Source organism: Astatotilapia calliptera, chromosome 8 (assembly GCF_964374335.1).
Source record: "Astatotilapia calliptera chromosome 8, fAstCal68.1, whole genome shotgun sequence".
NCBI lineage: Eukaryota > Metazoa > Chordata > Actinopteri > Cichliformes > Cichlidae > Astatotilapia > Astatotilapia calliptera.
This window is the reverse complement of record NC_137429.1, coordinates 20,505,750-20,532,290: the sequence shown is the minus strand read 5'-3', so window position 1 is coordinate 20,532,290 and position 26,541 is coordinate 20,505,750. Positions and strand designations below refer to the sequence as shown.

At 41.2% G+C, this 26,541-nt stretch overlaps 2 protein-coding genes across 4 annotated transcripts in view; one reads left to right on the top strand and one right to left on the bottom strand.

The window, feature by feature from the left end:
- Positions 1 to 749: 749 nt before the first annotated feature.
- On the bottom strand, positions 750 to 9,801 carry tmem130 (transmembrane protein 130). 2 transcript variants are annotated; one of them, XM_026179003.2, is made up of 9 exons: positions 9,712 to 9,801; positions 7,121 to 7,161; positions 6,967 to 7,049; positions 6,710 to 6,881; positions 6,474 to 6,619; positions 5,978 to 6,062; positions 5,605 to 5,807; positions 1,636 to 1,742; positions 750 to 1,251 (listed from the first exon to the last, which is right to left on the bottom strand). In XM_026179003.2, the coding sequence occupies exons 2-9, from the start codon at positions 7,126 to 7,128 to the stop codon at positions 1,111 to 1,113; spliced, it is 945 nt and encodes a 314-aa protein (XP_026034788.2). In that variant the 5' UTR covers positions 7,129 to 7,161; positions 9,712 to 9,801; the 3' UTR covers positions 750 to 1,110. The 2 variants fall into 2 exon arrangements, with proteins under 2 accessions (XP_026034788.2, XP_026034790.2); XM_026179005.2 differs by lacking the exon at positions 9,712 to 9,801 and adding an exon at positions 9,356 to 9,575.
- Positions 9,802 to 9,804: 3 nt separating this feature from the next.
- baiap2l1a (BAR/IMD domain containing adaptor protein 2 like 1a) overlaps positions 9,805 to 26,541 on the top strand; it is a 28,579-nt gene continuing 11,842 nt past the window's right edge. For both annotated transcript variants that reach the window (XM_026179001.2, XM_026179000.2), the window contains exons 1-4: positions 9,805 to 10,137; positions 11,314 to 11,389; positions 11,582 to 11,668; positions 20,952 to 21,013. In XM_026179001.2, the coding sequence (XP_026034786.2) occupies positions 10,087 to 10,137; positions 11,314 to 11,389; positions 11,582 to 11,668; positions 20,952 to 21,013 (276 nt within the window). In that variant the 5' untranslated portion in view covers positions 9,805 to 10,086. The remainder of the gene's footprint in view (positions 10,138 to 11,313; positions 11,390 to 11,581; positions 11,669 to 20,951; positions 21,014 to 26,541) is intronic.

Sequence of the window (26,541 nt, the reverse complement as noted above, 5' to 3'; positions counted from 1 at the left end):
CTCCACACGGCCTGCCTCGCCAGCCGTGACAGTTTCTCTCTAGCTTTCTCCCACAGTACAAAGACACATATGGCATTAGGTTAATTGGTGATTCTCAATTGACCATAGGTGTGACCGTGAGTGATGTGTTTTGTGTTAGCACTGCAGCAGCTGACAGATTAGCAACCTGTCCAGGGTGTTGCCTGCCTATTGCCCTAAGACAGCTGTGATAGAAACTCTTGAATTGGTTAGATGAAAGAAAATGGATGAACAGGTTGATTTCCTGTCCAGTGACACCAAAAACATGTTACCTACCACAACCTTATTGAAATTCAGTTCATGTTCATGACATGACCCAAATTTCAATGTAACATTCATTCATAGTACATTGTATTGTGTCAATATAACTGATACAAAACACAAGGTTTATAAAAGATAAAGAGCTTCACATGTACTTTCTGTAAAGTTCAAAGTAGAAGTTGTTCAGATAAATATGCTCATTTGAATTGTGAACCTGAGCATCATGCATGATAGGACAGAGTCGAGTATTAGCTCTCTGCAAAAAAATATATCTTGTGCAGCTGTGCCTCAGCGTTTAGGAGTGCAAGATGAAGGTCAAAACAAATATTTAATTGTTTTTCTAGAAAGTAACACCGACGCAAGGCCTCGATTCATACATCAATTAAAAACATGGAATAAATGAGTGGTCCAATCCATTCACAGCATGATCATTAACACTCATTGTTTAAACATGACCTGCGCTTGAGCTGTTAATTTTTTATGAGTTTATTTGAATGTCAACCTGAGTTCTGTGACTCATCAGTTGATCGCCATCATTATTTTATGACAAACGCAGTGTTTGACCTATTAGCCTACTGAACATTTGCGGTGAAACCACCAATTAACCCAGCTTAGAGGATAGTTCTAAATACATACAGGCACTTTATTTCTTCTTCTTTTTTCAAAATACAATATCAAGCTACTTGATCATGCACATATTAGCAAAATATATCTATAATCACACATGCAAGATATGCAGGGTCACAGTTATTAGTAGTTTTAGATTTTTCTTTGCCAAACACATGTGTATGCAGCCACAATAAGAGGGCAGAAAGAGAAGCAGTGTGCTGGTTAAGAGCGGCCTTGAGTCCCATATTGCAACAGGAGTGGCTCTTTCTCTGCTTTCTCAATGTTGGAGAGCTTTAAAAGAATTAAGCTTTGACCATCAGATTCTTGGTTCTTCAGAAATACGGCATTACTGGAAGCAGCAATCTGCAAAATGACATTTACCAGAAAAACATCAGCCAGCTTCAAAGTTGCTTTTAGATAAAAATGCAGTGTCACAGTTAAGTAGGTTCAAATATCTGAGCTTATGTGGTTTATAGTTTGTTGTTGTTCAAGTGTGATTTATTTCTGGAAATAGGCAGCCTCCTTGTGGTCATACACAGCAATTAACTGCAATCACTGGCACTCATTGAGCTACTGAAAACTAGGATAACAGGCTATTTGCTTAAACTCTAACCAGTGGGATACACAGTATTGATGAAGTACACAATTTTATAATCATTTACTAATATGGCCCTTAAGGTTTTTGAAGGTTTTGCATTGTGCCTTTATCTTGTTAATATGTGGTTAATGAACCACAAACATGTGTACCTTAAGTTTGCTGTGAAGATGAGGGTGACAGGCGATGACTGCGATGAAGGAGAACGTTGCCACAAGAATGGCAGCACATGACAGGATGAAGAAAATTTGAGCACCATCTATAATTAAGGAAGAAAGAAGCAGACAGAGTGTGGGTCTGTTGTTAAAGATGCAGTAAAAACAATTATAAGCAATTGAAACTATTATATCTCATATACTTATTCTATGAGTCTCTACTCTCCATGCTACACACTGTAGCTAGGATGCTGTGTTGTAAATGAATATGGTGGTTTTAGCAAGCGTACAATTTTCTTACTGGCTTTATGACCCTGTTTGGTATAATGATAGAAGAAAGTGAGGCACTCTGTTGTGTGTTAAGTAGCACAACACACTCTAAAACTGAGTCAAAAGTTCCAAATTTGTCCCAGAAAATCTGTGTTTCTGAGTAAGTAGGAAGCAGACGCTAATTTTGGCTCAATAGAAACTTTAGTAAAATCACAACAACGAATCGATTGAGGACAGCAGACATGTTCGGACCCGCCTACTCTGATACGCTTGGATTCCTCCATTTTCACTCTTTCATCTGTGTCTGTGGAACTAACACAGCTAAACAGCACATGAAACACCTCATGACACAGCACAGCTGACCTTTGTTTCAAAAGATTTTGCTGTGTTTATTTAGATTTATTGTGATTGAGTCAAACTTTATTAAAGCAGAAGGTACACGATGACTAATACAAAAATAGTTCATATTTAGAGCCAAGAGAACTTTGCAAATGGCCTTAAACTTGCTAATTCATCTTACAACTCCAGTTTCAAAAAAGGTGCTGGTCTAGTTTTGTTTCATTGTGTTCAGTAGCATGTGTGAGTGTATATGTTCTGATGCTGACGACCAATAAGCAGCATTAACATTGCAAATGGTTTTGCATGTGATGTCTGCAGGCAGTTCACTTTAGGCTACTAAAAAATCTTTCTAATAGAAATTTCGAGACCAACATTGCATTGAAAAATGCATTAAAAGGGAAAATAATTGACATGAACATCAGTTCAAAATTCACAGTAAGGTAAAGCATGTGAAAGTATTCATCTGAAATTTACAAACATTGTCCAAATATGCTTATCAATGTGTTTACAACCTGAAACGTTTGGACCAGCTATGACGCATTTAAAGTGCAGTTTCTGTGCAATTTCTATGAGCTAAAGGAGCAATGGTAAAAAAAAAAAAAGTAAAAAAAAGGCAAAAATGCTTTAAGGATTTTTATTAGTAAATGTTAAAAGTTGCAATGCTGGATAAAATGTGAATAAAAATAGAATGCAGTGATTTGAAAATCTCATAAACCCACACATTATTCATAATAAAACTCATTAAAAGTACTGGTTTATTTTGAATTTGATCGCAGCAGAGCATCTCAAAAAAGTTAGTTCCGGAACAGTAAACGGATGGAAAAATAAGTGGTAATAAAAGAAACCGCTGGAAGAACATTTTGCAACTAATTAGGTTGATAGCGGTTCACCAGTAAGCCAAAACTGCATCAAGAAATTGTGGAACGTTCCTCAATGTAAAATTGTGAACATTTTGAATCATCAATATCTTTAAAGGATAGTGAGAATCTGGAGAAATCTATGCATAATGCAGATCTTGTCTTTAGGCAGGATCATTGGACGGGCTGAGGAAGCTCTATCATGCATGAAGACGACATATGTAAAAATTAAGTCAAATCAAGAAACGCTGCCATCTTCTCTGAGCCATTTAACATGAACTGAAGCAAAGTGAAAAAGTGCTCCGTTATAAGACAAATCCATTTTCTTTCACTTCTCTGATTCAGGGTTGTAGGGGGCTGGAGCCAATCCCAGCTGTCATGGGGCAGAAGGCAGGGTACATCCCAACACAGGTTGCCCCTCTGTCACAGACTAATTGGCTAACAAAGAGAGGCAAACATACATTCACACTCACATTCATGCCTATGATCAGTTTAAAATCATCAGTAAGCCTAAACTGAAGCATAACTTTGTATTCTGGGGGGAAGCTGGAATACCTGGACAGAACCCAGACAAACACAGGGAGAACAGGCGTACTCCACACTCAAAAGGTCCCAAACTGCAACAGCGAGGCAACAGTGTGTCGCCCATCATACAAATCAAAGTTGACAGCTGTTTTTGTAAAACATGGATTTCACGTTCTCTGGACTGAAAAGGAAAGAGACCTTCTGGCCTGTTATCAGCACTCAAGCCTGCATCTCTGATGGAGCTGCAATAGTGCCTATGGAATTGTTAGCTGCACATCTGGAAAGGCACCATCAGTGCTGAAAGGTATGTAACATATGATCCATCCAGAAGGTGTCTTTTTTGGAGAAGGCGTTTCTTATTCAACAACACTGTGCTAAACCCTCACTGCATCTCTTACAGTAGCATGGCTTTGTAGTAGAAGAGCACAGGTGCTGAATGGCCTGTCTGCAGTCAAGACTTTTCACTGGTTAAAAACATTTGGCACATAATGAAATAAAGAATGCAACAGAGTAGAGGACTGTTGAGCAGCTAGAATCCAATGCAAGAATGGAGCAATGTTCCTCTCCCAAAGCTCCAGCAGCTGCTCTCATCAATTCCCAGATGTTTACAGACTGTTGTTAAAAGAAGACGGAACTCTACACAGTGTTGAAGATGGCCAACGTTAAATATCACCTCATATCTTTCTTAACATTGAGCGTTTTCTCAGTTTAAACATCCGTATGTTAGAGTGTGAATGGAATATGTGATTTAAAAATCTTTGCATTATGTTTTTATGTACATTTCACACAGCACCCCAACCTTTTTATTGATGTATAAAAAGTAAAACAGTAAAAAGTAGATTGAGTAAATTTGCAAATTTAGGGGGTGCGGGGAGGGGGGCAGATATTTGGCATTTCTGACAGTTCATTCAGAAAAGAAAACAGACAAGATATCAAATATTTGCTGTGCTTTTGTTTCAGTTATGTCTCCCATTCCTTTAGTTATCCGGTAACCTTTTTAATTAACTCTGAGTTAATAAGTGAAAATGAAACCTCTTACTACAGGCTGCCACAAAGAGAGGAAAATGCAGCTTTTGCATTTTGTGTTCCATGTTGTACTTTTTGAACAGTAAAAATATGGTTTTCTACACAGGGTGAAGTGATTTGTCATGCGGCATAAACAGATTGTAAATGTTATGGGAGTAATTAGGGAGTCTTAAGGTTTGATCATATGTGAAATTTCAACCTGCCTCCCTTGTTTTAGATTAGTAAAGCTGGCCTGAACACCTTGGATGTCCCCTTTTTTCCCAGGTTGGCCCTTCAGGTTTACCTATAGCAGCAGTCAGTTGGCTTCCTGTTAGGTGCATTTAGAAGTCATTAAGCAGAATCCATTCTCAGCACTCAAAACTGAATATGCTGCTGAATCGTGAGCTCCTCTGTGTCATTTATGATCAAGTAGCTTGGTTCCGCTAACTTTCCCAATAAATTCATCTCCCGACTCCTCGGTACTCTGTAGTACTAATGAAGCTATTAGGAAGATGCAGTCTTATGTTGATGAATGGGGCCAGTTTTCCAAAGTTTTCCGGCTTTCTTAACTTTTATTTCTGTTCTTTCTTTATTCTTTTGTATTTTTCAGCTGTGCTTTGGTTAGGCTTTGATTAGGTTCTGGTTTTGGTTAGGGTGTGAAAAGTTTACTGCTCGAGTTAAAAAACAATGATTAAATCCAGCAGAGCAAGTCTGGCAGGGAGCACTGAACCTACACTTTTCCCATGTGAGTTTCAGCTGTGTTTTCTGATATCATGACAGTGCATTTTTTACGTTATCCAACACATTTTGTAACAAGGTTTCCTCTAAACGATCCTCTGCCCTAAAAGCATTTTGCTGCCACATCAGTTTATGTCTTTTCTTTCTCTTCTTCCCTATGTCCTCTGCTTTAATGTCACAGAAAGCAACATGTCTGCAGGTATTTCTGCTGGTGTTGTGGGTGGATACTCACTGTTTCTCCTGACGTAGAGGCTGAAGGAGGTCTGCAGCTTACTGATTTCGTTCCGGACACTGATGTCCAGACAGTGGTAGCCAGCAGAGGCGAAGGTGAGGTTCAGTTTCAACATGTTGTCATACAACATGGTCAGCGTGCAGCCCTCTGTCACGTCCGGCATGCAGTTGGGGAGAAAACGCCAGCAAACCCATAAGGGAGGACTAAAATCACACACAAACACAGGGTTGAGGAGCTTTTCTTTATAATACAATAACAAAATTAATATTAAATAAAAAGCTGAATGCAAAAGAAAGGGCACTATTCAGGGTCACGCTATTTTAAACTTGCATTGATCTAATATATAGCAATGTTCCTGGTAAATGCAGCTCACCTTCCATCAACATGAAAAATCAGACTGGCGTCCTGTGACACCTCATATTCTGATGGCCCCTTCAGCTCGATGTTCTTGATGGCATCTACAAATAAGTTTTAGCTATTAGTCATTTCGTTCTTTATTGGGAAAACTTTACAGAAGTGTTCTAGTTTCCCCACACAAAGACCACAAAATCAAGATGATAGCATTTTGGAAATTTTTCCCTACATAAATCACATTAATTCAACTTAATTTTACTCTACGCCCCGTCTGCACCATGAACTCCCTCCCTCAAGTTTAAGAAGTACTACTTTGAAACCACCTTAACTTAGAATTGCTACCAAATCTGCTTTCTTATGAATCCTGATAGTTACATCAGGTCATCACGTCACAGTTCAAATTAAATTTTCCAGAAATGTTGAGCCTACAGCAGACTGCTTTTTCCTATTGAAAATGACTGAAAATAATTTATACAGGAATATATTAATGCATATATGAATTCAAAGCCACAAACCAAGCACTTGAACCTCTGTGGAGTAGACTTTGGTCACCGGAGGTGAATATTTGGTCACATTTGCTCCCACTTTCAACCACATTGTGTAGTTTCCTGATTCTGGGTAATAATAGCGGACAACCGGCTCAGTGCCGTTAATCACTTGTCTGTATCAAAGATCAAAAAAGAATATGAGACAAAGAAAATCATCTCTAACATTTTTTTTAATCTATATTTAAAAATGTAAGAAATCATACCCGTTCCCTAAGTCCCAAGTATAGGTGAACTTTGCTGAGCTGAAATTCTTTTGGGGATCAAAGAGTTCAAACATAGTCTCTGTGGGAACATCTGACGCCAGTTCACCTCTGTCTCTCACGTAGGTGGCATTTCCCTCCATTTGATAGAAAACAAGCTTCCCTTCAATATTTTCTGGTCAAAAGAGAAGCTGTATTTAGTTGCGGAGTCAAGAAGAATGAACAGTAAAAGAGAGACAGATAGAAAATGGATGACATACTCAAATCTATCAAAGACTCTGTAGTCTCTGTTCCACCCAGGAGAACCAGTATGGGAAGCATCAACATCCACACGATGTGTTTTCTGGAAGCACACGTATGAAAGTTTGAAAACGTGTCAGTTCATGATGTTAATGTGGTGGATGTTCGACTTACCCGTCCATATCTGCTCGTCCTCTCACAGTATGAAGTTAGTTCTGAAAACAGGAGTCGAGTGACATTGGGGAGAAAGGATGGAAGGCTGTTACTTCTGGTCAGTGAGATTCAGAGATAAGCGCCGTAAAGGCTTGAAATCATAACCATGCGTTTCAATCACATGGATGATGAGCAACAATCGGCTGTTGAGTAGGTGGTTCCGGCCTGGGTCACATTACTGTCAGTTACATGGGACAACTTCTTAAATGTGGTGGGTTTATCTCTGTGTTTATCAGATCTGGAAATTATCATCAGCTCAACAAAAATTGCACAACTACTGACTTGTTACTGGGACAGTACTTAAATTGAGTTAACCCTAAAGAAGACTGAAGCATGAAATAATTGCCTGAAAATTTTCATTTTTATTTTTTTGAACTTTAGTGTTCATCAAACCTTCTGACATTTTTTTAAAGAGAGAAGTTAATTTGTATCATTTTTGCTTCATTTGGCCTTTTTTTGCAATTGTAAGAGGGTTACAAAAACAAATCACAAAGACGTACGAGATATACGTATGAGATATGACACACTGGATGTTACAGGGCTAGGTTTACTGTTGATTTTCTTTTTTTCTTTATTTCTTTGTTGTTGTTTTTTTAAAGTCTCTCTTACATGGAATCTGGTCAAATTACATACTTGGTTATTTTCCTAAATGATTAAATATTCAAATACATAAACCTTTCATTTAACATTTTTATGAGGGTAAAACATCAGTTATTTAGTGTAATTTAACTAACTTATAGATAAAATCCTAAAGGTCTTGCTTCACTTAGAGTTTAATTTTTCCCTCTTTATTTTGCACACTCTGTCACCAGTAGCAGTCAGGCTGTTAAGGTTGCAATAAAATGTAAAAAATGTATAGAAAATAATTTAATTTTTCACTTTTCCATTTTTTCACACACTTGTGTTTTAAAAATGTTGGTACAGAAACAAAATCACTAATGTGTAGCAAGATGACATGCTGCTGAGACCTATTGTTCTGGAAACTATACAAAATGGTAAATGGCCTGTATTTATATAGCGCTTTTACTAGTCCCTAAGGACCCCAAAGCGCTTTACATATCCAGTCATCCACCCATTCACGCACACATTCACACACTGGTGATGGCAAGCTACATTGTAGCCACAGCCACCCTGGGGCGCACTGACAGAGGCGAGGCTGCCGGACACTGGCGCCACCGGGCCCTCTGACCACCACCAGTAGGCAACGGGTGAAGTGTCTTGCCCAAGGACACAACGACCAAGACTGTCCAAGCCGGGGCTCGAACCGGCAACCTTCCGATTACAAGGCGAACTCCCAACTCTTGAGCCACGATCGCCCCACGGTGGCGATCGTGGCCACAAAGGTGGGTTTGAGTTCATCTGCAGGTGTAGTGCTGCATGTCTCTGGGCAAATTTTACCATGACAAAAGATACAGTTATGCAACTTTACAAGTCCATTGTTGATATCTAAATGAAGGCTAGTTTCAATGATGGGCGTGGTTTGCAACGCACTGGCATTGAGATTGCTGTGATTACGTCACAGAAGGTTCAGATAGTTTTAAAGCTTGTTAGTGTGGTGGGAGATCTTAGACCATTTTTAAGCACTGAGAAAGCAACAGGCTCAGTGTAAATCAGCATAAATTGTACCTGCTTTGAACTTAACTGCACATAAAGTGAATACTCAACTGGAGTGTGACAGTTGCATTCACCTCTTAGTATTCATGTTTATAACTTCCATGCATCCATCCTCTTCCACTAATTCAATTCAGGGTCATGGGGGAGTAAATATGTCAACAGCACATGCATGTACTTAAACAGAGCATGCTGGTTTGTGAACTATAGACATATTGTGTATAAATAAAGATACATAACGCAAGAGAATGGTGCAAATTGCATTGTTAAATAATATGTACATTACCTGAAGGTTTACAAGCTGATCCTGAACATTGATATAGTATGTGTCAAAATATGGCAGTGTATTTTTAACTGTAAATCAGTCCGGATTTACCACTACTAGGCTTGTGATTCATTATATCTTTCAGAGTCTAATAAAGTCCTAGTGTTTTGTACTACTGCTTTGGATGGATAGGTCTTCCTAATTACTCATTAAAATCCCCAAACATATAGCCAATCGTTTAAGAACTCATAGGTTGATGGGATATTGATGATGAATCACAATTATATAGCCCACATAACATAAAAAATATACCCACTGACCTTTCATGTACAAAGATAATATTCTGATGCATTTCACCTGTTGAGAGCTACTGATGGTGTATTCAGCATTAGAGGTTAAAAATCGCGACTAACTAAAGTTTAAAGAGAAGACTAGTTTGAGTTGAGAAATAATACGAGTTCTCGTTAAAGTACAGATTTCCAGTAAACCTTCTACGATTTATTCATGGTGCAAAACTTCCTTCGTCACTGTGACTGTACTAATTATTGTACAGCAGCGCCCTCTCCAGGCCAAAAGCAATATTATATCTAAAACCCACTGACAAAATACGTCACATTTTTATGGTGTTTTTCGCTAACAGTCCTGAGAATCAACAGCCCACAGCTTTCTAACTCACCAGCTGAGAACTTTGACCTGTGTAACACCTCTTGTGACGTCACCCTCCTCCACCACCACCACCCTTCCGCGCTGCCCCCCTCCCCCCCTCTTCGCCCCTAAAGGCACGGGGAAGTCTCTCGGTGTCCCAGTCAGTTCGTCCGCCGCCGGCTGCACGAGCGTTTCAGCTTGCTCGCGTGCAGTGTACAGACACGGAGCAGGATTCGCTGTGGGATTTATTACTCGGACCGAGACAACTCCTGGATTACCAAGTGTCTTTTTGTTCTCCGCTTTGTTGTTATTTTTTTAAATATAATATTTATATTGTGTGTATATATATTTTTATTTTTTTTATTTCATTTTTTTTAATTCTGAGATTAAGAAACAACCTGCCGTGATGGCTCGGGATCCGGAGCATGTGAGCAAGCTCACTGAAAGTACTTTTAAGGTGAGTGATGCATTCAACATTTAAGGAAATACCTGTTGTTGTTTTTTTGGGAGGGGTCGCTTTTTTAATGTAGTTCACTTCAGGTGTAATCAGAAATTTATAGTTCAGCGAGTCTGCTTTGTTGCTTTTCAACAGTGGCTGTAAACCACAGGTAAAGTACCATAAAATAATGAAGTGTTTCCCTTACCCTTTGTTACCTCTTGTTTCAAGGACCTGTTTTGTGAGGGGGTGGGAAAAAGAGAAACTGATCGAGCAACTGAAACTTTCTGTTGTTTACCAGGGGAAAAGAAAATTCAACAATGCCACTGCCACAGCAGGGACACTCCCTGTTATTAAATAATTTCGTAAATCACAGTGAACCACAGAAGTGTTAAAGCTTCTCACAGCTCAATCAATCTGCTGTGGCTTTATCAGAACATCTGAAATCACTGGAGCAATAATTTGAGTGTAATCTTGATTGGTTGTTCCTGGCTAATCTAATCAACATTATACTTCTACCTCTCAATGGTGATAAGCAGTGAGCCTTCACTGTCTATGACCTGAAGTAGAAATAGACAACAGTTTAGAGTAAAAGTTTAAGTACGACAGTTAGGTTGAATTTCGGTGCATTTTGAAGTGCCCTCTCTGGTTTGGGGAGCAGGGAAAAAGAGACTGAACTAGTCCTACCTGTAGTTTACAGTAGTTTACTGTTTTTCCTCTCAGCTGCCCCCCACTCATGTAAAGCCATACCTGCCCCCCTTCATTGTTCTATTGAGAGTGTGCCAGGGGAATAGAGGCAGGGGGTGAGCAGTGCTTGATTATTGGGAGATTACAATAGAGGGAGGGGGAGATGGGTGGTTTGGTGAGAGTGATGAAGTTGGTGCTGCAAATAGCTGGGACTTTGTGTGGGACTTCGCTCTTTCGAGGGAGTTGCATGACATACGTGAGGGGTCAAGTTAAAGATTGAAAGTTTTATTGTTCTCACATGGAGATATTTATAGAGCAACTGCACAAACACTTGCTCTTGTTTTCATGGATTTCTCTTCTCCACCCACTCCCACAAAAATAGCCTTATGAGGGTTTTATTGTTAATGACGAGACCTTTCAAAAAGGGGAAAACAAGTCTTAAAGTTAAAGTTGTTTGTTTGCTTTTTCTTGCTTTTATTCACAATAATAAGACTCTGCTCTTTACCCCAGAATGTAATGGAGCAGTTCAACCCAGGCCTGAGGAACCTGGTCAACCTCGGAAAGAGCTATGAGAAATCAGTCACAGGTAAACACAGTTTTCACCCTCATGAGGGACAAAAGGGCATAAACCCGTAATGGTCCGTAACCGCTACAATGAATTTTGGTGTACCTCAGCTGTTTTTACACTGGCAGCACTTTTAAATGGTCGAAGCAGAGCTATAAATGATCCTGGAAATCGTCTGGAGCTTAACAGTGTCTTGTCTGTCTGCCCGCACAGCAATGGCTCTTGCTGGAAAGGCTTATTTTGATGCAGTGTCAAAGATCGGAGAAACTGCTATCGTGTCTCCAGTCTCCAGAGAGCTCGGTGAGTATTATGCAAGTCTACTTTAAATCTACCTGCAATGTGGGAGCTCTCGAAAGGGTCTGTCTGATATCCATGCTAGAAATGTCTCTGCTGTGAGATCGAAGCTTTTAAAAGAATGTGACTCTAAACTTCCTCTTATGTTTAAATACAATTAAAGGAATAGTTGGAGATCGTGGAATAATTCTTTTATTAAAATTAATTTTAAGTTAATGTCTCTACACGAAAGTAAGAATATAGCCAGAAGCCATTAGCTTATTATAGACCTTGAAAATAAACTAAACCAACAAAATCCACTTTGCTACCCCAAAGAACAATTCACAAATATTCTGTGTTACTAATGTGCAAAAACACCAATTTGTATCTTTACAGCAGGGTTATGTGCCTCGTTGTTGTCAACAATTAGTTTGTGAAAGACCATTTTGAAGCCTCAGTTTGAGTATTTTTACAGTCACCATGAAAGACCTTGAAAGTGTGTACTCATACAGTAGAAACTAGCCGGAAAATGTCTGTTTAACAGATTATAATACCTGTACCCTGAATCATACCTTGTTCAGTTGTCCCTGTTAGGGTATTCATGTAAGTCGAGGAAGTCGAACACATTTTACATGGATCCCACTTTAATCTTAAGTGTTCTGGTAGTTTAACTGCACATTTAATCCCAGAGAGGACTTGATATATGCTAAAGAAGTGCGCGTCTCAGTTTTTCTACATGATACATACTATATAGGAGTAAATTGTAAGAAATGAATTACAAAACATTTTCTGGCAGCTCGTTGCCCAGATTGTGCTGTAATTAACAACAATTACTGTTAATGCGTTAATTCACAAAAAATGTCCTTTTTTATTTATGCATTTTACTGTGAAGACATTGTAAAACATAAGGCCCAGGGCTGATTCTGGCCGCTGCTCAAAATGATAATTTTTCAAAATAAGCATTGTGCTCTATTAAATAAGACTTAAAATTAGTAACTGAGACCTTAAACACATTAGTAAAGTGCGTAGTCATGTCATAAATCAAGTGCAAAGTAACTTCATTTTCTCATAAATCTATATACAAGCCAAGTTCTTTTTACCAACCAGACAAGTCGCCCCCTGGTGGCTAGAATGTAGGTTTAAAGTACTGTAGCAATGGATTGACTTTGCAGACTTGAAGTTTAACACTTGTGCTTTGATTAATATCAGTGTGACAGATTTATTTTTGTTAGCTTGGGAAAGGGCAAGCTAACAAGTATAGGCTTCCTGTTTTCCTCTTGATTACTCTATTTGTACTAGCTGTGCAAAAAACCCCCACAAACCCTACACCTGTACAAGTTGACAACATTTGATAAGAAACCACTTTGTTCCCAAACATTTTACATATATTTTCCACATGGTTGAAGTTTCTCTTGAAATGATGCTAAACTCTCTCACATCCTGCCAGTATTACGTGAGCTGGACACGTATCAAAATGCTCTTTCCTGCAGTTTCAGCGTAATAGTGACACGTTCTGCTTGCATCACCCAATATGCAAGTTAAATATACAAGCATCTGAAAATAACAACGCTTCAACCCTGGAGGTGAGGTACTTAGCAGAAATTCATTATTATGTCCTGTCTATCTCTCACTCCAACTGAAGCACTTTCTCTTTTCAGCCTCCTCTGAGGCTGCCATCGAGCACGTACAGGTTGTTTTTCATCCATCCTCTGAGTCATCTCCAATTATTCTATTAGTGCTGAAATTTGGAGCCGACCCGCTTTGTTCGGGGGTGTGGGAGGGGGGGGGGGGGGGGGGTCATATTGCAATTCATTAAGTTGCTTTTTGTATTCTGCTGCATCACTCTGTAACGCCGGGCTTTGCAGTTCGGCTTTTTATGAATCAGAGTGATGTGACAGGAAATCAGAGCAGGGTAGTTAAAAGATGATGCTCTGTCAGTGTGTTGTTGGGGTTTTTTTTGTTGTTGTTTTTTGTAAAGGACTATTGTGATGACAGTGGTTGTCTCCTGTGTTGTGATTTCTTCGCTGTTATTTCTGAACAAGTTTTCTTATTTTAAATCAAATCTGCTTTCCTTTAAGCCTTCATTAAGCTTTGATAAGATTTTAGACTAAAAATCAAAGAATTTTTAGAAGAAAATAAAAATTTCAGTGAAGGACAAAAGCAGTCGTGGTAAAACACAGAGATGAAGAATGCGTTTTAATGCTGAAGTAGACTCCCAGACAAGATTCTCAGACTTTTCTTGCTCAGTTTCTTTTTCTGAATTTTGAGGATAAAACTCATAAAATAAAAAATCAGAAAAAAGCATAGACTGAAAAAGAATAGTGCAGCCCGTCTAGCTACAAAGTGGCAACGCACACAATGGAAATTTGTATTTTGACATTCTGACGAGGGCTGAAATGTTTTAATGTAATCGGAGACGTCTCATACTGCGCTGTTATGAAATGCTGCCCATGTTTGTTAAGGCGCTCTTGTCAGCGAACAATAGCAGTTTTCATTTCTTCATTTAACAATATGTTGGTGTTACGTAGCATTGTCTGAGCATACCAGAACCGCTGAAGTGAAACGGCTTTACGAGCACTAAATTCTACTTTCTTTCTTTTTTGTTCTCTTTCCTGTTGTGGAAAGTCACAGATGGGAGGACTCTGCGCTTTCTAGTCAAATCTAGCCTTATTGAAACAGACCCCTTCTGGTTAACAAATGCTCAAGAATAGAGTTTGTGCTACATGGTTTGTGTATTCTTCCTTTAGGTCCATTCGTCTGTATGTACTCCCATCACGTTATGTGACTTCAGTCATAAAAAAAATCAATTCGACTTTGAATAAGAATGAATGCAGAAATGGCAGGTGAAGTGTTGAACTCCAGGCTCCGTGGCCGTTCCTTCACCGCCTGGCGTAGACGACATGGTGGTGTGAATTCTCTCACCCACTGCAGCACGTAGAGTTGCAAACGTGCTGAACAAACAGACAGACAGGCAGATAGACAGAGGAGACCGTCTACCCACCGCTGATCCTCATCCTCATCCCCCTATCCCTCCATCTGCCTCTCCAAACGGTCTGAAAAAGACGATGCGAGTGTTTAATCTTTATTTACTCTAAGCAGCACGACTCTTCAGAATGAGGCACCTGATAGATTACTCTGCACTTCTCTGCTGCAGACACCTGTAAAGATCTTTTCTCTGTAGTCATAGATTGTGTTGTTTTTTTTTTCTCTTCCTCCCTCAGTGAATGGCACAAAGCTTGTGCGTCACAGAGGTTAGCAGGTATTTGCTGAAAGCTACCCGAGGCTTTTACTTGGGTGCTGCTCAATTTCTCAGATTCTTGCTGTGACGGATGTGAAAGTAATAAGAAAAGATTTTTTTTTTCTTTTTGAAGAAACACTAAGTGCTCAGATGAGTGAAAGCCTTTAACCTGTGTCACTCTTCTTGCACTCCTTTAATTTCATTTAGTGGATTCATAAAAGGCAGCACTGTGGGGAATTCACTTTATCAGTAAGTTCCTTGGATAATGAGCTTTTCAGCCATGCACTCTTTTTGTCCCACATCTCCTTCCATCTGTGATCATTCAGTGCACTGCTGCTACTAACTACTGCTGTCTGTCTCTGCATAGCTGGTTTGCAGACTTCTATAGCTGTCGCCTGCTTTTGCTAGTCCTAAATTACATTTCAGCAGGTCATTACAAAAAGATTTATTTTGATTGATGAATGTCATATCCAGTGGGTTTACATTTTGAAATTGCCTATGCATGAGCAAACGGCCGGACTCCACAGGGAGCTATTCCACTTTGAAAAGCAGCAGGTATCGAAAGGCTGAAAATGTTACAGGCGAATGAATAGCACGAACCGCACCCTTTCCACCTTTTCTCTGCACTGTTTGTCAAGCCTTAGTTCATTTAAAAAAATAAATAAATATTGACGTAAACTGTCTGCAATAGAAAAATGGTTATGTCAGCCAGAATGATTTTTCTTTCACTTTAGAGAGTGAGAATTCAGAGCTGGGAGTCTGAGTGTGTCCTGCTGATAGCTTTTGTAGCAGGTTTCTGCTTTTGAGAGGCACCATTTCTTCTGGAGGCTGGTTAATGTTATGGTGAATAAGACTTTCTGGCACTTCAAATATCTTTTTTTGTAGCTGTTTCAGAGGATGGCTTTAATCTTTAGACAAGCCTATGTAGTCAGTGTGCAATTAAGCGGTTTATTTTTACTAACAAGCAGAAATGATTCAGAAAAGTCAAAAATGTATCTTGTTTGGAAGAAATCCTGCCCCTCAAAAAAGAAAAAGAAAACACGTTGCAAACTTAGGCCTACAATATTCTGCAGTGTTGAACTTTAATGAGCAAAAATGTGTTTCTCCTTATCAAATGTATTTTTATGATGCACGTTTTAGCTGGAGTGATGGTTCAGCTTCTTTAAGTGTCTCAGAAAGGTATGCTGGTGAGTCAGCGTGCACTTTACCATGACCCTGGAACCTGATCAGCTTAAAAGGAGCAGTCATTTTTAAGTCATTAGTAATACCTGTGTCTTTCCTTTGGTGACATACCAACATTTTTTTTTTCTCCTGTGGAGAATCATCTGTGATGGCGTTTCTTTTTTGCCTGGCTTTTTCAAGTCAGCTGTGTTTTAAAAGCGCTGTTCTCAAAACAGTGGTGCTGTGATACATTATTTACGCCCATTTTGAAAAATCAAAATCATTGCCATCATGATTGTGAAGTAATAATGGAATAACAGAAAATTATAGAAGTTGAGGTAAAACAAAAGTTTAATATTTCTTGAGAAAATGTGTTTGTTTCGTTCTGGGGGTTTAGCAAAACGATTGATGTCCTCTTTTAATTCAAATGCTATAACTTGGAGGAAATGGTTGGGTATAGCATGACTAAATTTGTTGTGACCACGTGCAATGAACTTGCAATCTCATTGCAAATGGCTGATGAGTTGTGATAATTAGCATAGACTGACTGAGATTGGAGCGTCCTGTCTGTCTGTGTTTAAAAAATTAGACAGCACTTACTTGCAAACCTTTACCAGTCTGTGAGCGACTGCAGACAGTCCAAGTCAGACTGCAATTGTGTGGAGACAGGTTGCTTCATCCCAGGTAACCTGTGGAATCGCCTTGCCTTCAAAAGTGGTCCCCCAGAGGCTCTCTGGCAATTTAGCTGACACAGGTACTAGCTGTTTGTCCCCAAGTGTAGAAATGTCCAGTTCAATCAGTGGATTTTTTTTTTTTCCAATTTCTTCTTCCCTGGAGACAAGGAGGTTGCTGTCCTATTTTTATTCTAGTGTGACTGCGCCATTAATTTACAATACAGCAGCCGGAGATCGTTAACTTATTTAGTTTAAAGACTGTAAATGAGAACATTGCTAACACTGTCAAGAGGTTAAAAAAAATCTACCAGCCTACACCTCAAAATCACATTTGGACTACTTTTACATAACATTTTATTTGTGTTATCTTTCTTACTCTCATACAGAGATTGGCTAAGATGAGAAATTGAGGCTGAAAGTTCTTTACGTTTATTTGCAGACATGGTATATATCCTACTGTCTAACCATGGGCGTGATTGAACTAATGAATCATCCAAATTGAAGTCTTAAAACCTAATATCACAGTGTATGAGAAACTAAACAGCTGACATTGTGTTTGATATGAAACTTCAATTGTGTATACTGTACATATGATGATTGTTTTTATGTAACAACCTCAACTAACCTTTAGAAGTCCTTTGAAGCTGGTGTTTAATTTAATCTATTAGGAAAATTGAGACTCATTGTGCTCGGGGTATTATTGGCTCTGGTATTAATAAATGATATTCTGTACTCTATGTGACGGCAAGTCATTGCTCTTTGTCAAGTCAACTTACACTGATATTTATTGTCCACAGACCAAGTAGATATTTATTCACTGTAACTACTCAAACCATTAAACAACATTCAACCAAAAAATGTTACTGTGGGTGATTGTTATTGAATAGAAACTTACAATCAACACCCAAAATTGCCTTATGTAAATGATGATGATGACTGAAAGATTCAATCCATAATGCACTAAGCAGATAAGCACCTTCATACGTGTGAACTTTGAAGAATTTTAGGGGAATCAGACTACGAAATATTTTAAGTACACAGGAGGAAGCAGTCAAACTCAGAACTGTTCCTGCTACTTGAGATCTCAGTGTGTGTTAAAGGAAAGGAAGAGATCTGGTCAGAAAGTGTGTGTGTGTGTGTGTGTGTGTGTGTGTGTGTGTGTGTGTGTGTGTGTGTGTGTGTGTGTGTGTGTGTGTGTGTGTGTGTGTGTGTGTGTGTGTGTGTGTGTGTGTGAATATTTGTTTGATTTTATGCCGGAGGTTTTTTTTTTTTTGGGTTTTTTTTTGGAGGTGGGGTTGACAAAACTGCCTCACTTTAAGTGCCATTTGTTTAGTCATTCTGAAGCTTTTGATCTCTTAAAAAAAACAAACAAAGGATATTATAGTAATCAGTAAATGTTTGCCAAGCTATCATATCTGTATTTTCCTGAGAAGAAAAAATGTAAGCACATTTTCTATAATTTATTTTATTTGTAATGCAACTATTTGCTTTCTATTCATTACTTACTACTTTAAAAAATGTCTTCTTTGTTTCTGGCAAACCTTCAGCTGGCAGTGCCTAAAGAATCTACCTTGGTGGATTATGCCAACACCCAGCCGGCAGTGTGAAGGGAAATCACGTGAAACACTAGACGTACTTCATTTAATGTAGTCTACAGTTGCACTTTGTTCATGTAGTCATCTGGATGGATGAACTGCATATTGCGGTTCTCATTATCATCCTCGTTATCATTGATTACAGTGACATCATTATGTTGATATTAAGGGAGTAGCTCCTCCATGGCAACCCCCAAACACAATCCTTGTCCCACCTTCATTGCGATGTTTATAACTTGGATCCTGATTCACACAGGAGGTGGCCATGATTCACTGCAGACACTGCATGCTTGCTGGAACAAGCCCAGTGATGTGTCTCAGTGATCAAACCGCGTTGCGAGACGATGGCCGATGACTGGGGACACTTCCTGAGCTAGTTGATTGCTGTGTACACTCATTGAATGGGTGAAACATTAGTTTGATCAAACTTTCAAACAAAGAGAGTCTATGCTAGAAAAGTCAGTGCCGCTGTTTGCCATGCCAACATCACCTCATGTTCCTTATCTAACTCTACATAGGCGGGATTTTTTTTATTTTTTGCTTTTTTGTTAGCACAGGCCATATCCGTCTCATAAAAGTCACCTGTCGACAGTGTCTAAGGCCTTGTCTACTCTGCCATGTATCAGCAGTTATTCAATAGTGCCAGTTGTGTGGAAACATGGTGCTGTTTGAAGTTTAACATAATCTCAAAGAAATGTCTCTTTAGGGGTTCATTTCAGCCTTTGCTTTGTTTTACAGCGCAGTTGGGTTATAGTTTTTCTTGCTTTGTTTAAGCTTCAGATCCTCCAAACAACATGTGTTTGATTAAAATCCAAAGGTCATTTAATGGCGTCGTAAGACACCTTATCTGTAATATACAGGCTAGAGTAAATTCTACATGGACTCAGCGGGTGTTGAATGAGAGGTTCGGCATTAATAATAGTGAATCACAGGTGTGAATCATGTGTGCTTTTTCCACAAGGATCTTTTCTCAAACTTGTATTAACCTGCAAAAAAAAAAAAAAAAAAAATGAACGTGGAGTTGTTCATTTGAAAAATTTGAGGGGAAGTTACACTGATATTCAGACACAGATATTCAGATGAACTGAAAAGCCCCGTTTTCTGTTAAAATTATGTAGTCAAAGACTTTTTTTTTTTTTTTTTCTTTACCTGCACTTAAAAAAAAATGAAAAAATTACAGACGTCATACATTGTGCTGTTTTTCTTAACTCTGATTCAGCCGTCAGTTGTTCATGCACCCTCTGATGACTTTCTGTAGCATTTATCCTCACTGAGGCAGGCTTTCACACCTTGTTCACCCCAAAGGTGAAACTTGCAGGTGTACAATGGCCTCTTTGAACCCCGCCGCCTCCCCCTCCTGGCCTTTCTCAGCCTCCCCCTTCCACCCCATGTGGTCTGTTGTTGAGGCTGTGCAAACAGCTCAACATCCAGTGGCCACCCCCCACCAACCCCCGGGTCGAAACACAAAGGCAGCATTTACCAGTACGTTCTGGTGACCTTCAGAGGGCAATGTTGTTGTAGCTGGATGCTGCCTGCTGGACACAGACGTACACTTATGTATCGTTACGTTTGTTTGCTCTGAGCTGGGGAGGGGGTGTCATATAAAGAGGAATGTCAGGTGTTGGATCGAATGTATATGAGTAGGTGTTCAAAGGTGGAGTGTGCTGAACAGGGTGACTTATAGAGATTTTTTTGCTTTCACCTAAAAATGACAAAGTGAAACTGATGCTTGTGCTTTGTACACTTTCTTCACAAGGTGTTGAAATCCATGTAGGTCATTCACTTTTGCCCTTTTCCCTCATTGACTATCACATGTTCAGAAATGAGGTAGAGGGTGGGGGGTGAGGTGTGCTGTGCATGTTTTGCCGGTTTCACCAGAGCATTTTGCCCTGTAATAAACCTCGACTCTAGATTTCACCCAATTGTGATAGAGGTAGCAGTATAAACTGCTTAGCTATGATTGTCCCCTTCTGTTTACAGTATTGAGTCACTCCCATTGTTTCATGTCATATGCTGCTCTGTCTGTGCTTTAGCCTGTCTGTGAATGGAGACTGTTCTGTAATCGACTGCACAATACCAGAATGTTTCATAGGAGATTACTTATTGACAGCTGTTCAAATATTGAAACACGAGAGGTCATCTGTAAAATATGGACTGTAACAAATGTATGACAGGCTCGATGGATTTATACACAAAGTTTCTGAAAAAGTAATAACTGTTGATATTATGTTTTCGGATCTGTGCCTGCTGGTATCCAATGCTGTCTCCTACCCCTCATAAAGAAACAGGTTAAGATTCATGGTATTTAATATTTGAGGATTTGCTGCGCAAATTTTGATTAAATGATCGGCTATCTTCTTGTGTCCCTATAGTAAATGAAGTTAGAACCAGCAGTAAAAAATAAAAACAAGGTACTTTTTTGTGGGTGTAGAGCAAAATAATTCTGTCAAAGGGTGTTCTAACAATAAATCTCTGCCAGCAACTTTAAAGCTCAGTAAACCTTTTGTTAGTAAATCATTTTTAGAAATATGTACAAACCTTGTTTGGGACCAAGGATTGCATGTGGAACCCCACATGATACACAAATCAATGATTAGCTGTAATTACTGAAATACTAAATCTTCTCCTGAATTTTTCCTCAGGTGTGGTTCTGATGGAGATTGCAGAAGCCCAGAAGAAGGTCCATAATGACCTGGAAGATAACGTAAGTACCTTTTTAAAGAAGAAGTCATATTTTTATAATTACTGTCAAGTCTCTCACATAGCATTTTTAAAATATGAGTATCAAAGACGGAGTCACAAAGTAAGGAAGTATTGCAGGGCAAAAACACAATATGTGCTGGCCTTATCCTGAGCAAGCTATTAATTACATTAATTACTAGCTAGAAGTATTTATGGTCACAAATGCTTATCTCTAAATGTTAGTGAACAAATGCAGAACTTTTTTTTTTCCCCCTCTGTACTCTCGCTATCACAAGCCTCTACAAACTTTTGAGTTTAAAATCGTTGTAAGCAAAAGTGTCAGAACTGCCGACAAAGTAGAAAAGCCACATGATTATTTTCCGGACCTGACGCCTTAGGGCAGGGGTGTCGAGCTCCAGGCCTCGAGGGCCGGTGTCCTGCAGGTTTTTGATATCACCCTGGATCAACACACCTGAATCAAATGATTAGTTCATTACCAGGCCTCTGGAGAACTTAAAGACATGTTGAGGAGGTAATTTAGCCTTTTAAATCAGCTGTGTTGGATCAAGGACACATCTAAAACCTGCAGGACACCGACCCTCGAGGCCTGAGAAGATGCAGCAGCAGATCTCAGAGAATGACTCAGCCTCTGTGTGGAAAGGTTTTAGGAATATCACCAACTACAAGCCTAAAACCCCCCACTCCACTGATGACTTGCTCTTGGCCAACACCCTTAACGACTTTTACTGCCGTTTTGACGAGCCATCAGACAACTTTCACACCTTCAACGGCCCCAACAATAGAGACACTTTGGACACTAATTCCCCCACCTCTCCCCCCTCCATAGAGCCATCACCACCTTCAAACACGTCACCTACAACACCCCCCTCCTCACCCCACACAAAAGAGGATTTCACACCACCTCCTCCCACCACAACTCTTCATATTCATGAAGTAGGTGTGAGGAAGCAGTTTAAGTCTGAATGCTCGAAAAGCTCCCGGCCCAGACGGTGTGTCTCCTGCCACCCTCAGACACTGTGCAAACAAGCTGGCCCCAGTGTTTTCTGGCATTTTCAACTCCTCACTGCAGGTATGTCATGTGCCTGCCTGCTTCAAGTCCTCTACCATAATCCCTGTCCCCAAGAAACCTAGGATCACTGGACTAAATGACTACAGACCCATGGCTCTGACATCTGTGGTCATGAAGTCATTTGAGCGTCTGGTTCTCGCCTATCTCAAGACCCTCACGGCCCCCCTCCTGGACCCCCTGCAGTTTGCATATAGAGCCAACAGGTCTGTAGACGACGCCATCAACATGGCCCTACACTTCATAGAATAGAATAGAATAGAATTCAACTTTATTGTCATTGCACATGCACAGGTACAGGGCAACGAAATGCAGTTTGCATCCATCCAGAAGTGCTTTAGTGATATAGATATATTACAATATATATTAGCAATAATATAGATATGTGAGTATATTACAGAAATGGGTCTATTATGGTATGTTATAATGTACACGGTATGAAGTATGTTGTGAATATTCTATAACTATAAGTATGTACAGGCTGTAGTGAGTACAAGCTATGTACAGGATATGAACAGGATATAAATATGAAAAACTATACAGAATATGAAATAAATAACTTTACAGAATCTGGGATATACAGCTATACAGAAATGGGAACTATGCAAGTTGTAAACAGTTGTAGGATTAAAGATTATCGAATGTACAGAATGATTATTTACACAGAGCTATACATTAGTGGAGTTAAGATAAGTGAGGGTGTAGATAGTTTCTACAGAGGCTATATAAAGTGCTAGTGGTTGTGAGTGGTGGTTCAGTCCATGTTATTATTGTGTTTGAGGGTACAGTTGTCCATTGTGGGTGTGTGTATGTTCAGTCCATGAGTTTAACGTGGGTCAGATGTCAGGAGGCAGAGTTCAGGAGTCTGACAGCTGTGGGGAAGAAGCTGTTCCGGTACCTGGTGGTCTTAGTCTGGAGGCTCCTGTAGCGCCTCCCAGAGGGCAGGAGGGTGAAGAGTCCATGTGATGGGTGACTGGGGTCTTTGATGATTTTTCCCAGCCCTTTTCAGACACCGCTTCCTGTAGATGTCTTTTATGGCAGGAAGTGGTGCTCCGGCGATGCGCTGGGCAGTTTTCACGACCCTCTGCAACGCCTTCCGGTCCGAGGCAGAGCAGTTCCCGTACCAGACTGTTATACAGTTGGTCAGGATGCTCTCGATGGTGCAGCAATAGAAGTTCACCAGGATGTCTGAGGACAGGTGGTTCTTCCTCAGAGTCCTCAAGAAGAAGAGGCGCTGGTGAGCCTTCTTGACCAGCTTGGAGCAGTTGGTCGTCCAGGTGAGATCCTCGGAGATGTGGACTCCCAGGAACTTGAAGCTGCTCACACGCTCCACAGCCGTCCCCTTAATGTGGATGGGTGGATGTGGGTCAGCATTCCTCCTGTAGTCCACGATGAGCTCCTTGGTCTTCTCGGTGTTAAGCAGCAGGTTGTTTCTGTCGCACCACTCAGCCAGACGATCCACCTCCTCCCTGTAGGCGGCCTCATCGTTGTCACTGATGAGGCCAATCACCGTGGTGTCATCTGCAAACTTAATGATGGTGTTGGAACCATCAGCAGGTCTGCAGTCGTGGGTGAAGAGAGAGTAGAGGAAAGGGCTCATCACACAGCCTTGTGGTACACCGGTGTTCATTGTGATGGTAGATGAGCAGCGGTTATCCAGCCGGACATGTTGGGGGCGGTTGGTCAGGAAGTCCAGTAACCATTTGCAGATGAGGGAACTGATACCCAGGTCTGTCAGTTTCCTGATGAGTTGTGAGGGGTGGATTGTATTGAATGCTGAACTGAAGTCTATAAACAGCATTCTGGCGTAGGTGTTGTTGTTGTCCAGGTGTGAGAGGACAGAGTGCATTGCGATGGAGACTGCATCCTCTGTGCTCCTGTTCCGGCGGTATGCGAATTGGTGGGGGTCCAGGGTGGGGGGGAGACAGGATTTGAAGTGTGCTAGGACCAGTCGCTCTAAGCACTTAGTGATGATGGGGGTGAGTGCTACTGGGCGGTAATCATTGAGGCAAGATGGGTTGGAGTTTTTGGGTATCGGGACGATGGAGGTGGATTTGAAGCAGGCCGGTACCACAGCGTGGGCCAAGGACAGATTGAATATGTCTGTGAGCACTCCTGCAAGCTCCCCAGAACATGCTCTGAGAACACGCCTGGGGATGCCATCAGGGCCTGCAGCCTTGTGGACATTGATCCTGCTCAGCACCGCTCCTACATCGGTGGGGGAGAGAGTCATAGGTTGGTGGTCTGGCGTCATGTCTGCTTTGGTTGTGGTTGTGGGGTTCCCTCGCTCAAAACGAGCATAAAAGTTGTTGAGCTCGTTTAGGAAGGAGACATCAGAGGATGCGGGAGAGGGTTTGGTGGTCCTGTAGTCTGTGATGGTCTGGAGTCCTTGCCACATGCGTCGGGGGTTGGAGTTGGAGAAGTGTTCTTCTACCTTCTTTTTGTAATGGTGTTTGGCTTTTTTGATGCCCTTCTTTAGATTAGCCCTGGCTGTACTTTAGGCGTGTGCATCTCCTGACCTAAAGGCAGTGTTGCGGGCCTTCAGGAGGAGACGAACATCCCGGTTCATCCAAGGCTTCTGGTTGGGGTACATGGTGATCCGTTTCTGGGTGGTGACACTGTCTGTGGTTTTGGAGATGTAATCCAGTACAGATGAGGCGTACTGGTCCAGGTCTGTGTGGGTGAACATATTCCAGTCTGTGTTTTTAAATCTGTCCTGGAGCACTGCGTCTGTCCCCTCTGGCCACACTTTAATTGTCCTCACAGCAGGTTTCACACGTTGGATGAGTGGTGAATACCGAGGTGTGAGGAACAGGGAGAGATGGTCCGATTGTCCAATGTGGGGGAGGGGTGTGGCTTTGTAGGCTCCAGCCAGGTTGGAATACACATGGTCTAAAGTCTTGTCTCCTCTGGTGTGGCAGGAGACATGTTGGTGGAATCTGGGGAGGACTGTCTTTAAGTTGGTGTGGTTGAAGTCGCCAGCAACAATGAAAGCAGCCTCGGGGTGTTTATTCTGGTGTTTGTTAATGGCTGCAGAAAGTTCTTTCATGGCCAACCTAGCATTAGCGTCGGGGGGTATATACACGGCAGTGAGTATAATCGAAGTGAATTCTCTGGGGAGATAATAAGGTCTGCATTTGACCATTAAAAACTCCGCATTAGGTGAGCAGTGACTCTCAGTAGTAGTGGAGTTCATGCACCAAGCATTGTTAATATAAATGCACAAACCTCCACCTCTGGTCTTGCCGGAGTCATCTGCTAGCCTGTCGGCTCGGTGTGTGTGGCGTCCTGCTAACTCGATAGCATTGTCCGGGCAGCTGTTGTTCAGCCATGTTCGGTGAAAAACATGACATTTGAGTCCATAATCCGTCTGTTGTTAGTGATGGAGAGCCGTATCTCATCCATTTTGTTTGCCAGAGAACGGACATTGGCGAGAAAAATACTGGGTAAAGGCAGCCGGTGTGGTGTTAGCTTTAGCTTAGCCCGTAGCCCTCCGCGCCTACCTCGCCTTTGTTTACGATCTCGGCGCCGTCTGCGTGCACTTCCGCCCAGCCGGGGAGAGTGGGCAGCCTCCGGTGTTCTGGAGATCTCTGGGGTGAGTCGGAGATCGGCGATAAAACTGTTGGAGTTGTGAGTCCAGATGTCCAGAAGCTCTTGTCTGCTGTAGGTCAGCAACGCACAGCAATTCTGGACGAATAATCCGGTTAAAAGTAGATAAAAAACCGCTAAATAGCAGATTCTGGAGAGACACTGAGCCTCGCGTTGTTCACGCGCCGCCATCTTCATCCTGCAGCATCTGGACTCCCCAGGAACCTACGCCAGGATCCTGTTTGTGGACTTCAGCTCTGCCTTCAACACCATCCTTCCAGACCATCTCCGAGACAAGCTTTCCCAGATGAATGTGCCTGACCCCATCTGCCGGTGGATCACTGACTTCCTGACGGACAGGAAGCAGCATGTGAGGCTGGGAAAGAATGTCTCGGACTCCCGGACCATCAGCACCGGCTCCCCTCAGGGCTGTGTTCTTTCTCCTCTGCTCTTCTCCCTGTACACCAACTGCTGCACCTCCACCCACCAGTCTGTCAAGCTAATCAAGTTTGCAGATGACACCACCGTTATTGGACTCATCTCGGACGGGGATGAGTCTGCCTACAGGAGGGAGGTTGAACGTCTGGTGTCCTGGTGCAGCCACAACAACCTGGTGGTGAATGCCCAGAAGACAGTGGAGATTAATGTGGACTTCAGGAAGCACACAGCCCCACTCCCTCCCATCATCCTGACTGACACCCCCATCACCTCTGTGGACTCATTCCGCTTCCTGGGTACCACCATCACCCAGGACCTGAAGTGGGAGCCCACCATCACCTCCGTCATCAAGAAAGCCCAGCAGAGGATGTACTTCCTGAGGCAGCTGAAAAAATTCAACCTGCCAACACGGATGATGATGCAATTCTACACTGCAA

Excerpts from the sequence above, each read along its gene's own strand:
- tmem130 (XM_026179003.2), bottom strand. Across the intron at positions 6,882-6,966 it reads AGAGTCTTTGATAGATTTGA|AAAATATTGAAGGGAAGCTT; the intron begins GTATGTCATCCA and ends TCTTTTGACCAG. Across the intron at positions 5,808-5,977 it reads ATTTTTCATGTTGATGGAAG|TCCTCCCTTATGGGTTTGCT; the intron begins GTGAGCTGCATT and ends GTGTGATTTTAG.